The 17,421-nt window shown below is 41.1% G+C and overlaps 1 protein-coding gene across 2 annotated transcripts in view; it reads left to right on the top strand.

Moving 5' to 3' along the window:
• Nucleotides 1-17,421, top strand: part of PTPN11 (protein tyrosine phosphatase non-receptor type 11) — a 43,269-nt gene that overhangs the window by 12,934 nt on the left and 12,914 nt on the right. The window contains exons 5-10 of one of the 2 annotated variants that reach the window (XM_030582324.1): nucleotides 2,925-3,041; nucleotides 3,644-3,757; nucleotides 11,549-11,645; nucleotides 12,174-12,253; nucleotides 12,383-12,541; nucleotides 16,155-16,286. In XM_030582324.1, the coding sequence (XP_030438184.1) occupies nucleotides 2,925-3,041; nucleotides 3,644-3,757; nucleotides 11,549-11,645; nucleotides 12,174-12,253; nucleotides 12,383-12,541; nucleotides 16,155-16,286 (699 nt within the window). The remainder of the gene's footprint in view (nucleotides 1-2,924; nucleotides 3,042-3,643; nucleotides 3,758-11,548; nucleotides 11,646-12,173; nucleotides 12,254-12,382; nucleotides 12,542-16,154; nucleotides 16,287-17,421) is intronic. The other variant, XM_030582325.1, reaches the window with a different exon arrangement.

Here is a 17,421-nt window from a genome sequence, read left to right as displayed (position 1 = left end):
GCTGAATTCCATCAGTCCCCGTCCTTTCATGTCTAAAGAAAAGATTCTGTACTGCCTGGACTATCATAGCAGCTGGAGGCTGCCTCCCCCTCATTTTATCTCACTAAAAACTCAGTGTTTCTTATTCCTGCATTCTTTATTACTTCATCACACAAATGGGGAACACTGCCACGGTAGCCCAGAAAGGTTGGGGGAGAAGGGAAGCAATGGGTGGGGTTGTTGCAGGGGCACTCCCCGTGAATGGCATGCAGCTCATCATTTCTGTGGGATCTGACACGGAGCGGCTGTGCTCTCTGGTTTTCTGATACACTGGTTCTCTAGTACACTTGCCCCATATTCTAGGCAGGACTGACTCTATTTTTAGATACAGCATAAAGGAGGGATTGACTCGGGGAGTCATTCCCATTTTTGTCTTTGCGCCCTTGGGCGACCTCAGCGAAGGTCAGCCAGGAGCACCCATGACAGCAGCAGGTGGTACAGAATGACTGGTAACCGTCTCTGCTACCTTGCAAAGGCAAATGAATGCTGCTGTGTAGTGCTGCAGTACTGCCTCTGTCAGCGGCATCCAATACACATACGGTGACAGTGACAAAAGGCAAAATGGGCTCCCTGGTTGCCATGCTATGGCGTCTGCCAGGGCAATCCAGGGAAAAAGGGCGCGAAATGATTGTCTGCCATTGCTTTCACGGAGGAAGGAATGAGTGATGACATTTACCCAGAATCACCCACGATGCTGTTTTTGCACCATCGTGCATTGGGATCTCAACCCAGAATTCCAGTGGGCGGGGGTGACTGCGGGAACTATGGGATAGCTATGGGATAGCTACCTACAATGCAACACTCCAGAAATCGATGCTAGCCTCGGTATGTGGACACACACCACCGAATTCTTGTGCTTTGTGTGGCTGTGTGCACTTGACTTTATACAATCTGTTTTACAGAACCGGTTTATGTAAAATCGGAATAATCCTGTAGTGTAGGCATACCCTCAGTCTTCTCTTCTCCAGATTAAACAAACCCAATTTTTTTCAGCCTTCCCTCATAGGTCATGTTTTCTAGACCTTTAATCATTTTTGTTGCTCTTTTCTGGACTTTCTCCAATTTGTCCACATCCTTCCTGAAATGTGGCACCCAGAACTGGACACAGTATTTCCAGTTGAGGCTAATGACCATAGAGTAGAGCGGAAGAACTACTTCTCATGTCTTGCTTACAACACCTCTGCTAATACATCCCACATTGATGTTTACTTTTTTTGTGACAGTGTTACATTGTTGATTCATATTTAACTTGTGATCCACTATGACTCCCCAGATCCCTTTCTGCAGTGCTCCTTCCTAGACAGTCATTTCCCATTTTATCTGTATGCAACTGACTGTTCCTTCCCAAGAGGAGTGCTTTACATTTGTCCGTATTGAATTTCATCCCATTTACTTCAGACCATTTCCCCAGTTTAACCAGATAATTTTGAATTTTAATCCTTTCCTCCAAAGCACTTGTAACTCCTCCCAGCTCGTTATCATTTGCAGACCTTATAAGTGTGTTCTCCAAGCAATTATCTAAATCATTGAGGAAGATATTGAGTAGAACCAGACCCAGAACTGATCCCTGTGGGACCCCACTTGTTATGCCCTTCCAGCATGACTGTGAACCACTGATAACTACTTTCTGGGAATGATTTTCTAACTGGTTAGGCACCCCCTCCCCCTTACAGTAGCTCCACCTAGGTCAGTGGTTCTCAACCAGGGGTACGGGACACACTTGGTGGCCGCGAGCAGGTTTCAGGGGGTCTGCCAGAATAAACCAGAGAGCAGGAACAGCATTAGACTTGCTGGGGCCCAGGGCAAAAAGCTGATGCCCAAGCCCTGTTGAGGGCTGCAAGCCAGAGCCAGAGCAACTTAGCTTCATGGGGTCCTCCTCTGTGGTGTGGGGCTCTGGGGAATTGCCTTGCTTGCTACCCCCTAATGCCAGCCCTGGCTTTTAATCTACTGGATATGCAGAAAAACAGGTATTGTGGCACAGGTGGCTGTAGAATTTTTTTAGCAAGGGGGAGATGGCCTCTGAAAGAAAAAGATTGAGAGCCCTTAGTCTTGGTTGTATTTCCCTAGTTTGTTTATGAGAATATCATGCGAGATAGTATCAAAAGCCTTACTGAAGTCAAAATATACCCCATCCACTGATTTTCCCCGCATCCACAAGGCTTATTACCCTGCCAAACAAATCTTTTAAGTTGGTTTGACCTGATTTTTTTTCTTGACAAATCCATGCTGACTGTTACCTAGAAGGTAATAAGGTGATAAGTGTCTGCAGATCTTTATGTACATTTATCTTTATGTATATTAGCCATTTTAACATATTTAATTATTTGAGTTTATGAAAGTTTGGGAAATAAAGTTGTTAGAGTGCTCCATGCCCTCAGTTGATCTGTTGCTAACCTCATAAATGCTAATGGTAGATGAGATAGTAACTATATTGCTGACTTGCTTTTTAAACAAGGACTACAGTACAAGTACCTGTGTTCCAGGACCAATGTTAGATTCATTTATGCTTTTGTTTTGATTTATTCACAAATTCACATCTGATTCTCTGATTGCATCCGTCAAGTATTCTACTTGGGGTTAGTATCAGATAGGGGCACTGTTATCCTTTTAAAAAAACAAAAAAAAGAAAAGAGGGGAGGCAGTTAACATTAAAATGTTCTAATTAGAAATGTATTACAACTTGTCAGTGGAATATGACTGTTGCAAATCATCTTTTTATCATTTCAATATGGAATGGCGGGGGATAGTTAAATAGGTTTTCGAGTACTCATTTAAGGGATCTTGTGATTGGTTGCACGTTCCAAAGAGGTAATTAATGCAGACTTTATTTTGATGATTGTGTACCTTGCTATGAATGAGCACATTTTGAATATCTTTCTTGGAAGGAGCTGAAATACGATGTTGGCGGAGGGGAGAAATTTGACTCTCTAACAGATCTAGTGGAACATTATAAGAAGAACCCCATGGTAGAAACTTTGGGCACAGTGCTACAGCTAAAGCAGGTGAGCTTAGTAAATGCTAGAACTTTGATCATAAACATTAATTAACTTCAGGACATAGAGGTGGGAAGGGTGGTGGTGGGGGGAGCTCAATCTTTTTCTTATATTCTGTAAAGTGTTGAAAGACATTTATTCAGCATTAAAGCCAAAAGTGAATTTACCATTCTCTTTTACAACAGCATCTTAATCTTTCAGGTTGGTCCAGTGGTTGGATTTAAGCTGCTATAGTTATTTTTAGCCATCTATAAAGGACCTAATTCTCCATTTCTGATGCATCTAGAACTCCCCTTGGCTTCATTGAGAGTTCTGGGTCTACAGGGATTTTAAAATCCTGTCAAAAAGAGAGGAGGAGAGGAACCTTAATGCACTGAAACTGGACCCATGAATCGGCGTGACTACCACCACATGAATCTGATTTAAAAAAAAAAAAAAAAAAAAAAGAGGCGGGGGAGATGGGGCTTCAAAATCTGGAGTGAAGCCTGGGTCCTAAAACTCTGAGTGGTATCTACAAACAATATGTTTAATACAGGAGATCTGTATAAGCTAGCTTTATCCTATTCTTATTGCTGTGCTGTGGTTTAATATAAAATATCTTTCTTGATTAGCCCCTGAATACAACCCGTATTAATGCTGCTGAGATTGAAAGCCGGGTGCGAGAACTAAGCAAGCTAGCAGAGACCACAGATAAAGTCAAGCAAGGCTTCTGGGAAGAATTTGAGGTAATTTAAATGTTTCAAACATAAAGCGTGTGTGTCAGTGATAGAACTATAATTTTACCACAGTTTCCCAGCTGCTTAGGGCCCTTTGCCCCTCAGATCTTTATTCTTGCTCCCTATTCCTGTGCCAGATATTGCATCTTCTCCAGTTTGCCAGTTGCACTCATGTATCAGCCAAAGATGAGTGCTCGAAAGGTGTGCCTTTTCTTTTAGCCCTGAGCATTGGTCTCCACCCCGTGTTGAGATGATACTGTGCTGGGCTAAGGAAGACATTGCTTAACAGGAATGGCTGGGATTTTGGCACCAACTCATGTTGTCTTTCAGTGGGAATTCTTGTAGGCTCTCTTGAAAGTCTCAGAGACAATAATTTTGCATTTCTCTAATTCTTCTTATGAGAGGATTTCAAATTACTTTGCAAAAAAATTAAGCCTTGTGACATCCCAGTGTGGCAGGTAATTTTTTCTGATGGGTAGAGAGAGACAGAAGTACAATAGTTTGTCAGTGTCAGAACCCAGGAGTCCTGATGACCAGTTCCCCACTCTAACCACTAGATATCATACAAGTGAAGTACAAACAAGTTTGGTATCAGATGGCTGGTTAGCAACTGCACTGGATGTAATAGTCAAAATAGTGACTTTTGTTTATGCTTTTATAGGATTTGACTGTGATTTTCAGAGGAGCCTATGAGAGAGAGGTGTCCAATTCTTATTGAAATTTGATAGGATTTGAGCATCTGAGGCCTGGTCTATACTAGAAAAGGAGGTCAGTTTAACTATGTCGGTCAGGGGTGTGAAAAATCCACACCCCCTGAGCAGCGTAGTTAAGCCGACCTAAATTCCATGTAGATAGCGCTAGGCTGACAGAAGAATTTTTCCATCGATTTAGCTACTGCCTCTCGGGGAGGTCAATTACATATGCCGAGAGGAGAACCCCTCCCATTGAAGTAGGTGGTGTCTACACTGCACCACTGTAGCGTTTTGTAGACAAGCTCTAACTGTACACAAATATTTAATTCGCAAGAAGCTGGGAAGTGAATACCATGCACTGGCTTGCCATGGTCTAGTTGTCTGCGTGGACGCTGCTGGCCTGTATTAATAGTTGCACTTTGATGTACTCCCATTTTGAAGAGGACTAGATCAGATTGTTGATGTGTGTCATCAGGGACAGCTAGTCTGCGGCTGGCTAGCATAGGGTAGATTCACATCCCATCTTGCTGTAAGCTAAGTGTTCTTTTTTTTGAAAATCTCTGCTTTTCTCTTCTGTAATAACTGCACTTTGCATGGAGAATATTGAATGCAGTTGTTCCCCAAGAGAAAACTCTGCTTAAATTGCCAGTTAATTTGAAAAGATTTTTTAAAACTATACTTGATGACAGTAGAAAGTTTCCAGTTTCTTTAGATTGAAGACTGCGTTGTTTTTACAGCTACATGGTTTTAGCCAATACATATATGTTAGGCGTAGGGCATATCCTATTAATATTGTATTACATCCAACGTGGGCAGTTAACTGAATTGTATTATGTCCTTCCCACAGTCCTGTCCACTTTGCTCACTTATGTCAAGAGATGTATATCCCACAACACTCTGCAAAACAAAATGTAGCTTTTGGCATTAGCAAATATAAAACCTATCAAAGGCAAGATATATTTGTTCTATGTTCTAATACAGTACCTTCACAGGCAACTGGTTTTAAAGTATCGTATCCAAAGCAGAGATAGGGAAAGATCTAGAACAACAAATTGAAGAACTGGTACAAACTGGGTTGAATCTTAGGTGACCTATAAAGTGCTTTCTAATTTGTAAGTAATTGTGTTATAAATATAAGAGGGTTTAGGGGTGTATTTCGAACCACACTTACTGTGTAAGGTGACCTGAACAGCGCTGTAAGAAACTGCTTTCCAGGAAGATTGATATTGTATTAACTTTTTTTTCTTTCTATACTGTTCTGCTATTGATTTCAAGTATAAATTGGGTATATTTTTGTGTAGTCAAGGAGTCGACTATGCGTGTTAAGCAACAATGGTCTTGTAAAAATAGAATCCAGGATAATCTTTCACATAACTCAGCTTGCTAGAAATTTCAGGAGAATCCGTAAAGTTTTTACTTAAGCATTATATGCAGTAGAGCGAAATGTCATACCTGAATTTATGCCCAGTAAATACTAGTAAAAATTTCCAACATAGCGCATTGCTTTTTCAGTGTCCTTTTTGGTGATGATAAGAAGTGGATGTGTGAATAGTGATATGGCTGCAAATGGGGAAAATAATCCATTTAAAAGCTGGCGCATTCAGTTTTTTATATTATACCCCTTTAAACTGAGGGGAAAGAAATAAGCAATTTAGAAAACAAAACTCCCCAGTGTTAGTGTGCTGATCATGGCAGGATCGTGAGGGATAACTGGTCAAACTCACTCACTGCAATACAAATCTTCCTCCCCAGCTATTTATATAAAATACTCTCTCGTTCTTGAATTCATTGCTTCTTTGACACTCACATTTTGGGAATGCTAAAATAAAACTACTGCAGAGGGACCCTTTGAGCCATTTTCCAGGTTAATTTTAAATAGTGTTTAGTATTGGGACGACAGATGTATAATCTGTATGCTTTGCTTAGGATTTTATTATTATTTTGTTTGGGTGCAACCCCTCCATCTGGAGCTAACATTACCACCATCTTACCAGAAAGAGAGTAAGGGGGACATCTCTTCCCCTCCATGCAATAGTGTATGTACCTTTTACATTTTTAATAGCATCTGGTGTTGGTTTCTTCCTTTAAAGAAACCAACCTATTGATTTGAGAGTGATTCTCTGTATGTGAATTATCAGTTTCAACAGTATTCCACTTTTCCCCCCTCAAACAGAAGAAACGTAAAATACAACCACTGTATACCGTATCCCAAACCACAGTGAGATACTCCTGGCTCCAAAACTTTCTCTACCAACTGGAGTGATTCAGGAACAAAGAGGAAAAGAGTGAAGATGATAGCCTCTTCTAAAGGTCCTGGTGTAAATGTAGTGAAATGATTCCTGTAAAACAGGTTTATATTGATGAACTTCCTTAACTGATTCTGGGGAATATATATTGTACCACCAGCAGATGGAGACAGGAAATCAAGGAATCCTGTGATACCAACTTTTTATAAAGAGGCTGGTTCCAGCTGCATAATACTGTTTGAGAAAGTTCTTGAACACTATTGGGGTTTGCGAGTGGGTAGGGAGAGTAACTGCCGGTTCTCAGCTCATGAGGATATATTTGCAAATGCATTCACCTAGCTGAATAAAATCCTCAGGATGACTATTCAGCCAGCTGGGCGTCATGGGAGAATTAAATGAAAAGCACAAAGGAGCGTCATTAGCTGAGGTAGGAAATTGCTCTCTACCAACATGAGAGTGAAACAAACAGTTTGTTGGTCTTGCTTAGACAAAGACGAGAGGAAGAAGGAAAGAGAGTTTCTGGTCACCATTCTGTCAGAGTTAAGCGTCTCCTCTTCCCACAAATTCTCTCCCCTCTGCGGTCAGAAACGGGACTGTCAAAAGAATTATCTCAGCTGATCACTGTAATGAGGGAAGGTGGAGAGCGAGGATGCAGCCTTGGATAACTAGGGTCCAGGGGATTAAGGATCTGTGTATCAAACTAGCATTCATTGGCTTCCATACAGAACAGACAGATATGCTGCACGTAGCTAATGGCACAAAGTAGGCAAATGGTCACGTTCTGCTCTAGCTAAATTTTCCATGTGGATGTGACCAAGAGCGTGTATGCAGAACCGTGGTCAGTTGTATACTGCAATAGCTGTCATATTGTGGCATTTAAACTGTGTTGCATGTGACAGCTACATGACTTGGCTTAAACCCACAATAAATTGGCTGAAGAACAAAAATGTGTTGCAGTTAGCATCCTTTCCTGGGGACTCTGAGTTTACCCTTCTGGTACTCAGACTTCACTAGCAAAGGTCCCAAAGCTATTCTTGACACACACACCCTGCTTCTCCCCCATTCTAGTTGGTGTTGGCTGATGAGATGATTTTGGTGATGGTATTATGTGGATTAATGTCTAGCTGCCTAGGAATGGAAGAGACTGGTTTCCACCCTGTGTGCCAGTATTGGTGCAGGAGGGATGTAATGTAATGTATTCAGAAGGATAAGCATTCCCATACAGTGTCCTTCTGAATATATTGTAGACTCATCTATGAAACCACAGAGCTAGCACTGTTAATGTACCTCTTCCTTCTCCTTCTGGCCTGGCCTGAGATGATTTGTGGCCTGGTGGAGTACTGAAAGGGAAACTCATAATGTAGCTGATTCATTGTGGCTGGCCCTTGGACAAATGAGGCAAATAAATGCACTGACTTTCCTGAATACATATATTCACCGGGAAGCCAAAAACTTATGAAAGGGGAAAAAACAGCTTCTTCCTTTCGCCTTCACCGCCTTTTGGAAATTTGCTGTATTAGTCCTAAATCTCTTTACAATGTCGTATGGTGGTCTCTGAAATGAAACCATCTCGTAAAACGTTAATGTTGCTGTTTAGTTCAGCTCTGACAGCCATTGGTTGTCTATCTCTGTGCAAGACTGCATGATGTCCATGAAACTCCACATGTGCCATTTATGTTCTTACTACCCAGATAGTGCTTATAAATTACTTTCTCTTTAAGTATATTTAAGGATGTAATCCCTCTTTTCCTGTGAACTACTAGATAGAGATGTTGGCAGGGTTGCTTACTCTTTTGCTTCTGAAAAAAGGCTTTTTGGTGACTTTAGTGCTTGGATGGTATAGTGAACTGAGAACCTTCATTTATTATTGCAACTAGATTTATTATTGCACTATGTGCAACTTTAATGGGCTGGCTACAAGTCAGTGCTGCTTATGAGTCTCTCCTCAGGGATTCATAGAGCAATAATAATGAATTGTATGAAGCAAGGACATATTTATAGTCTTTCCCGTTTGAATCCCATGCTGAAAGAACCTGGGGGCAAACTTTCCTTGCAGATTATAAAATGGACACAGTAAAATGTGCAGTTATGGTAGCGTCAAAGTGCTGATTATACACAAGGTGTTCAGTGTAATTGGCTTATTCAAGCCCCTGAAAAATCTTGCAGTATGCCAGGCACGTGTTATCAGCTGAAGTGAACCTTCTGTAGAACTTTGCACCATAAATGATTACTACTGCTACTACTTTGTACTAATGCAGCATCTTCTGTTCTTGGCACTTTGCAAACATTAAGACTCTCAGCTCCCCTATGGAGATCTTATCTTGATTCTAAAGATGAGGAAACTGAAGAGCAGAGAGGCTCAGTGACTTGTTCAAGATAACCCAGGAGTTTTGTGCTGGAGTGGGGAACTGAATCCAGGTTTCCCAACTCCTAGGTTCGTACTGTAACCACGGGACCAACCTTCTGCTCACTTGAGTTATGTCACCATTTTTCCATCTGTAAAAAGGGGTTAATGATACTTGCCTCCCTTCAGAGGGATACCTCAGGGCTTCCTTAAGGTTAAGCATATATAGCACTTTTCATGCAAAAGTGTAAGTCCTATTACTGCTCTGTATGCTAATTTTGCTCTCTGGTCCTATTGTAGCACATGTCTGCCGTGATTATTTTTATTCTAGTGTGGCATGCATTAAGATGGGAGAATAGTTTGTAACAAGACTGTAATATCCTTTAATTTCAGGATGTTTCTCCTTGTTATCACCTTCCGGTTTTCATCTAGATTTGCTTATAGAGGGTCTTCGTTAGCTTTTCTCTTAACACTCACTCCCAGTCTTCCCTCGTTATTTAGAATTTGCCTGGCTGTTGCTTCCAAGAATCCACTCCTCTTCTTGAAAGCTTAAGTTGTGGCAACGTAATATAATCTCTGGCAGCTTGTCTCTGGGACTTCCCAGCAATATTGCTCCGTACGGGTAGTGCCGGAACTGGAGGAAGAAAGCCAAATAAGGCCCAAAGGAATCCAGTTCAGGTAGAGAAGTCCAGACCACAAAGTGTCACACTGTCTTTATAGAGTGCTCAAATGGTTACCAAAGTTAATTGTTGTTTGCAGTGTGGTTATAGCTGTGTTGGTCTCAGGATATTGGAGGGACAAGGTGGGTGAGGTAATATCTGAAGAAGAATTCTGTGTAGCTCAAAAGCTTGTCTTTTCACCAATGGAAGTTGATCCAATAAAAATGTCGCCCACTTTGTCTCTCTAATAGTTAATTATTAGCAGCATTAAAAGTAGTACCAGGCTGCTAAGCAGACTTTCTCTCCTCCCTTGAACTCAGCAGCTGGGAGAAATATAAGCAAGTATCTTTATGTTTAGTTTAAATCTTACAAGGTGGGTTCAGACCAACCCCCAATGATCTGTGGCTCTGTTCTTCAGACCTACTTGGCAGAAACTCTGCTTGGCTTCTTTTCTTCTCCTCATCCTCACCCTTTCTCCTTGAGGACCTCCACTCCTTAATCCACTCTGTTTAATTTCCTTCTTTAATGTAGGCAGCTACTCTAGCAAAAATCTAGTATCATCTGGGCAAAATGCTCCATTCCTTTTTCACGTCATTGGGGGGGGGGTCCTCTTTTGGTTGCTTTAATTGTATTGGCTCTTCCCCTTCAAAGCAGTGTGAAAATTGATTGGTACTCTCAGCTCTCTTTGAGGCAGTAGGGTTTGCCCCGTACTTCTCAAGATGGAGAGAGATGCTAAAAGACTTTCTCTGTGTCCCCCATTGAGTCCATATCAGAGACTGGGTTAGAACTTGGTGCTCCTTGAGTCCCATTTCTCTGCTCAGTCCCCTAGACCATGTTTCCTACTCTTGTGTGTGTCACTGTCTAGGAAACAATAGCTAGCTGTGTGTTAGCTGGGGACTTTAAATTGAGATTCCTGGATTATCTTCTGGGCTTTGCCAGTGCCTGTGACTTTGGGCAAGCCCTTTAAATTGTTCTCAGCCTGTTCTTTCCATCTGCAAAATGGGCATAATTATGTCACTGGTGTGTTATAAAGCTTAGTTACCACTTGGAAAAACATTTGCGATTCTCTGGTTAAAGCGATTGGAAAATCCCAGCCCAGCTTCTTGCTTCGTGTGATGATCCAATGAGTATGCTTTGGGAGGTCTCTTTACCTAATTGTTTCAATGCTGAATGGCCACATGTGGGCAGACTCCCTTCATTCCTGAATTCTTTGTAACATGTTACTACTAAATAGTGGATTTTAGGAATTAGACTTGAGGTGATCCTGTTTTAATGCTTGCCAGAAGATTTAACACTTGGAGGATCTGACCTACAGTTCAGCGTGTTCACGTTCAGGCTTTTGCTTTCATTTTGCAGTTGGCTTGTTTGGGTTTCCTTCACACTGCCAAACTCCTGCATTTAAAAAAAAAACCCAACAAATAATTTTATGCCAGGTTTATGTAACCAAATAATGCTTCTGAATATAAAGTTCCGTAGGAAGTTGGATTTAAAAAAGACCAACCTGTATATGCAGATATCTGCCCCAAAGCAATAAAATGGAAACTTACTGATGCAGTGGTTACTTGACTTATAAAAGTTTGGATTCCAGACATAAGCTTTTGCCTTCAAAGTCATCACATATTATTTCTAATAACTCTGCAGTTTTGAATTTCCCAATTCAATGTGTTTAACCCGTTGAACCAACCTTATCAAACCAACTTGAATGCTGGTGCATGAGATTTCATTTTTCTAATGATGTCTAGTATGGTAGTCAAATGTCAGATTTTTCTTGAGAGCCACCACTATGCGTGCTCTATATCGTCATTCCCAGTGTGGTGCAAGTTTTAGTAAAGCCAGTTGTTTGTGCCCTTTTCATCTAGACTTTACAACAGCAAGAATGCAAACTTCTGTATAGTCGTAAAGAGGGTCAACGGCAAGAAAGCAAAAACAAAAATAGATACAAAAACATTTTGCCTTGTAAGTAGTATTCACTTTTTTTCTTGTTTCGCTGTTAACATTGGGCTGGTACACTCACGGATCCTTTCCATGGGAAGCTAATCATTATTGGCCAGTAGTACAGTGCTGTTCTATTAAAACACCAACAAGCTAAACTGTTGTTTAATGGTCAGCACTAGTGCTCAATCAGTTTAAGAGGATTATTTTGTGCTGTAGGGGTACAGGATAGAATAATTATATATACTTTTTATATATCTCATATTCAGATTAATTGCAAATATGAAGCACTGACTAAATAAGAAAACACAAACAACTTGATGTTTGATTTTAATTTCTTCGGAAATTTGCAATTGTCCTAGGGAGCAGGGAGAGAGGAAAGGTTGAGTCATCTGGCCATTTTCTTAGCTATTAGAAATGGTAAGTAGTCAAGTACATGCAAAACTTGACCTTCATGCAGTTTGTTTGGTACTAAGGAACCAATTACAAGTTGGCTAGTTAGCAGTCACAGAATGCAGCACTTTAACATGCTATTTACTTACCTTCCTCTAGTTGATCATACCAGAGTTGTTCTACATGACGGAGATCCAAATGAGCCAGTTTCAGATTATATCAATGCTAATATTATTATGGTAAGTGTGTTATTGCCTCCTTCAATCTGTCACCGGCACAGAGCATGCTTGCCATTGTATTCCCTCCTAAAAACAAATTAAAGTCATTTTACAATCACATCATTCATTGATATTTGTTTTGACTTCTAGCCTGAATTTGAAACTAAGTGCAACAATTCAAAGCCAAAAAAAAGTTACATTGCTACTCAAGGCTGCCTACAGAACACAGTGAATGACTTCTGGAGAATGGTATTCCAGGAGAACTCTCGTGTTATCGTTATGACAACAAAAGAAGTCGAAAGAGGAAAGGTAAATTGGAACCTCAGGTGGGCCCCAGTAAAAGTCATTAAGTTTCAACACAAGTAAGGACTAACCAGATTTCAGTCACATTGCACAATATCACCAATTTTAAGCTTGCAAGTCAGCCACAACTCCCATTGGAGACTCGGGCCCTGATCTGCAAGATGCAGAGTGCCCTCTCCTCTCACTGATAGCGATTGGAATCAAGGGCACACTCATCTCACAGGATCAGGCTCTTGTTTAATAAAGGCTGACTAAGTTACAGCTGCCTTACATGAATTTACTTACTGCAAAATTACTTGGGGGGAACAGTGAAGGAACTAGTGCAGCCAGGCTGGCACACTGTGCACTTTAAGGGAGTTAATGCCGTGTGCTTGAAACGAAAATGTTGCTGTTTTATTGGTATCAAGCCCAAACTCTATTAATTGCAAAGCCTTTGTGGATTCCATTTGTAGGTTGGGGGGGAGGGGAGAAGGCGGTTATTACTATGAAAATAAACTTATTGGCGTGCACCAATCATTAACTAGAAATTTCGACAATGTTAAGTGAAATTTTCTGCCACGCATTCATGCTAGCCTGAGTAGCATTTATGAGACTACCAGAATGTGTTTCTCTTCTTCCTTCTTTATTTTCGCTACTTTCCAGACTTGGTATTGATAAAACTCTTTGGGCTTGTACAATGAGCTAGTCATTTGGATTGTAACTGCATCCAGATGAGACTCCCCGAAGCAGGAGTGATTTAGGACTTTTATTTCTAACATCCTGTTGTCTGCCTCCAAGTGCAGTCTCGAGCCATGTTCTGCATGAGCACAGGTACTCACTCAACCCTAGTGACCTGTGAGTCTCTAGTGAACTGCTCTGGCAATACCAGCATGTTTATTACTTTGAAAGAGAGAACTTTTACAGTTATGTATCCCAGAACCTTGTCTTGTTTCTTGAAATGCAGAGAGATCTCATTTGTTCCCCCTCCTGCAATCTGGGGCTGTTACTCTGTTTCTGGATCCTAAACTTGTCGGGTGAGTGTATCGAGGAGGGGAAACAGAAGAAAGAGAAATGGCTCACAAATCTTGACAGAGGGGCAACAATAGTATTCCATTGCTTGTGTGCAGCCTGGTTTTCTCTCTCAGGAGTCCTTTGTGTTGGATTTTTGCAAACAGTTGCTGATGGTCTGTACTTGTTCTCTTAGTTTCTGTGTCTTTTCTGTGTTCTTTCATCTGTCTCTTTGTGAATATAATACTTCGTGTTTGAATCTTACACATCATGTCTTCAGTAAAAAGAAAATATCCTTCCAGTCAGTATGATGAGGGCCTGGAAGAAGGTGGAGTAAGAAGATAGCTCGTGCTCTGTTATGTAACAAATAATTGACAATGTTTTTTCCTTTGCTTGACCATATGTAATGAGGAATTTTAATAAACTTAGTATAGAAGTTGGATATTTGTAGCTTTTGTTGGCATTTCCTCCCACCTTAAAGTCTCCAGCCTACCATCAGCAGGGTGGTTGGTTAGCAATTAGTTTTGACTTCTGAGTTGTTAAAATCCTGCCTGCCTTTAATTAACAAAGAAAAAACAAACGGAACCAAACCGAGACCTCTCCCTGGCTGGCTTGGTGTGACAGGTTCCCTCTGTTCACAGTGCAGTGAAGAAAGACCAGCTGGCTCATTGGAAGGAGCTGTGCTTCGGCTTCCTCACTCCTGGAACAAAATGAAGAGATTTTGGGTGATTTCAAAGGAGTCACGCTTCAGAGCACCCTCAGGATCCTATAACTTCTGTGATGTTTGATAAAGTGGGCCAGGCTTATCTTGACTTTCAGTTTTTGATCTATGCTTTTCGTAAAGGATTGCTAGATGTGGCTGATGCACTAGCCATAGCTGTTTTGCAGAGGCTTCACTCCTTGTTCCACAAGTCAACATTTCTGCTGCACATTCCCCAAGTTTCTTGGCACTTCTCTCTAAATTGTGCCAGTCTGCTGTCCATACTAATGACATAGCCCTTTAACGCTCCGATTACTGAATCAGTGTAAAGTACTGCAGCATGTGCCAAGTGTTTTTGAGATACACTTCAGCCTTTTCTCTTCAGTAGGCACTGATTGCTGACCTGGTTGGATATGAAAGCTTTTACACCCCAGGCCAACGTGCTTTTTGATCTGCAGGAGGTAGAGGGAAGCATCTTTCCCAGAGAGGATGACTTTAGGAACAGTTTGCTTCAGGCAGTAGGAGATCCTGAAACTGTCTCAGATCTATCTAGGACTCTTCAGACTGCAAAATATGCAGTAGGCAAAGCAAACTAAAGTACATCATTACAAATTAAAATAATTCTCTCTCTTTCAATAATTGTCTCCATCTTGTCTCTCTCAAATTAAAATAATGCAGTCTTGGAAGGGATCCACTGAGCTGATGTACAATGCGTCCCCATTCCCATACTGATGACTCTTAGTATTACACATTACTGTTGAGACTCTTTATGCCAGCAGATGCTTCCTTGTTCAATATCATGCATTAAAACAGCAAATTGTTGTCTCTGTCTACTTAAATACAAGATGTGGGTTTCAGTGCAGCTTGTGCTTTTTGCAGAAAATACAAACAAACAGAAGCTTAGATCCAAAGCATCCTGGCAAATGAGTATGCATACATCCCTCATCTAGCAAAATATCTTCTCATGTTGGCAGCGAGGTCCTTTCTGCTGTTATCATTTCTATCTGCTGTTGAGTTTTGGCAGCGAAATTATTGACCTTCAGATGCACATTTATGGGGAACTTGTTCCCTCTAGTAGTCTGTGGGTGGTCTGCATTTGATATTGCTAGAAAATCTGTCCCTATATCTACTACAGATTGTTCATCCTTACAGTACCTGGACTAGGCTTGCATTCTGAGGTTCTCAAGAATCATTGTATCTAGCTATTCCCTTTTACTGTTTTCACTTGGTTCTGGAGGACTTGTTCCTTGTTATACAGAATATATCATCACACACTATAGAAGTCTTCCAAGGGAAGTGGAGCACTCTGAACCAGGCTTAAATAGCATTCTGCACCACATGGAGAACAATTCCTCATTGCTGGATGGATGACCCGAAGAGCCCATGTGCTCTGATTTCTAGATGAGGCAAAGGGCAAATTTCTTACAAGACGCTTCTATACTAAAAATGGCCAGTTTCTTTGACTAATATTTATAGCTTTAAATATTAGGTTTTAGAGCTACTTGTGAGGTTAATGCATTCGTCTTGAAGTTCTCCATGTATTAAAACTACTTCCGAGGTGAGTGTGTCATATGCTTCTAGGCTTTCCTCTTCGCTGTCACTGTGATGTGGGTGTTTTTATTTTGTTTTTTTTTTGTAATCTACTGAAGCTAACAACATCAGGAATGCTGCTGGAAAGCAAATCCCCCTCCCCCAATTTATCCTTATTGTCTTGGATCCTCCGAGCTTCCTTACATTCTCTTTTCTCCCTCATCTTGCACAGGAAAAAGAAATATCCACCTTGAATGGACATTGGGTAACACAGGCAAACCTAGCTTTGCCTGTTAAGCTAGTCTTAGCCAATCTGCACCATGCTAATGACTGTGTGAACTGGGTATTTATATAGACCATGAAATCGGATAGTAACTGCTTTTTTTTTCCTCTGTCTTCCAGAGTAAGTGTGTCAAATACTGGCCTGATGAATATGCATTAAAGGAATACGGGGTTATGCGTGTTAGGAATGTTAAGGAAAGTGCAGCTCATGACTATACGCTAAGAGAACTGAAACTTTCTAAAGTTGGTCAGGTAAGTATGTCAGTAGCTTTTCTTTTTTGCTGTTTTTGGTTAGTCCTTTTAGAGTTTCTAACAAATATTCATCTTTTAATTTAGGCTGCAAAAATAATTGCTGAAAGGACTAAACCTTCTATTGGCCACAAAGAGAGAGTCCAGGAACAGGCTTTTAGTTTTAATAAATTAAGTCCCTATCCTGCACTTTGAGGCTCGAGTCCTAAGTCAAAGAATTTGGTCTTTTGAGCTTGGGATAATGTCTTTATTTTCCACATTCTTGTAGGCATTATTTAAGCACTTCAGCCGAGAATGTGTCTCTGTAGATTTATTGGGAGACCTGAAGTTAAGGTGGTCTTGCCCTTAAGTGCAAACCAAACCATCCTTCAATCTATTTAGGTGCTCACATGTGCCCCTTCACTATAGTATCTGAGTGCCTTGCATCACCTTCATTCTTAAGGTACCTATGTCATGTCTGTTGTTAGTCTGCTCCTGATGTGGGAGCCTCCCTGTTCGGCAGTACCAGAGCAATTCACTACTGCCATATTGCCAGGTTTAATTGTTTTACTGTTTTATTTTTCTTATTTATTCTGCAGTATGCAAAAGTATGCTAAGTGTGAGTGTATATAGCACAGAGTCGCTGCCCTAAAGAGCTTAGTCTGTGACAGAAAGAGCAGCATACCAATGGGGTGGCAGTGAGGGAGGAGAGAGCCTTGGGTACTGTATGTGATTACTCAGCAAAGGCATGTGCATGGCATGCTTGACTTGTGTATGAATGAAAAGGAAACTGACTCTACTTGAAGGTGTTAGAAGTGACTCTTGAAGGAGGGGTTTGAATGATGGGAGGGTATTAGGTTGGCAAACCAGTTCAGGCAGAGCATTCTGTGTGGAGGCAAGTGTGTGGAAAAAGGTGCAAAAACTGCTGAGGGATAAAGCAAACAAACCGGTTGCTTAGGCTGATGTCACTCAGAGTAAGACCATGATCGGTGGGTGCTGGTGGGAGGAGAGCACAATATGGTAAGAGACTAAGACCCTGATTCAGCAAGTAGGAAAGCACGCAGATCATCCCACTGAAGTCAGGTTAGGGTCTAGGTCAGGGACGGAGTCATGCAGCATCCTGAAGGTGAGGACAGGAAGCTAGAGATTGATGCAATAG

This window comes from Gopherus evgoodei, chromosome 13 (assembly GCF_007399415.2).
Source record: "Gopherus evgoodei ecotype Sinaloan lineage chromosome 13, rGopEvg1_v1.p, whole genome shotgun sequence".
NCBI lineage: Eukaryota > Metazoa > Chordata > Testudines > Testudinidae > Gopherus > Gopherus evgoodei.
Note: the sequence above shows the minus strand (reverse complement) of the source record. Positions and strands in the feature narration are given on the sequence as shown.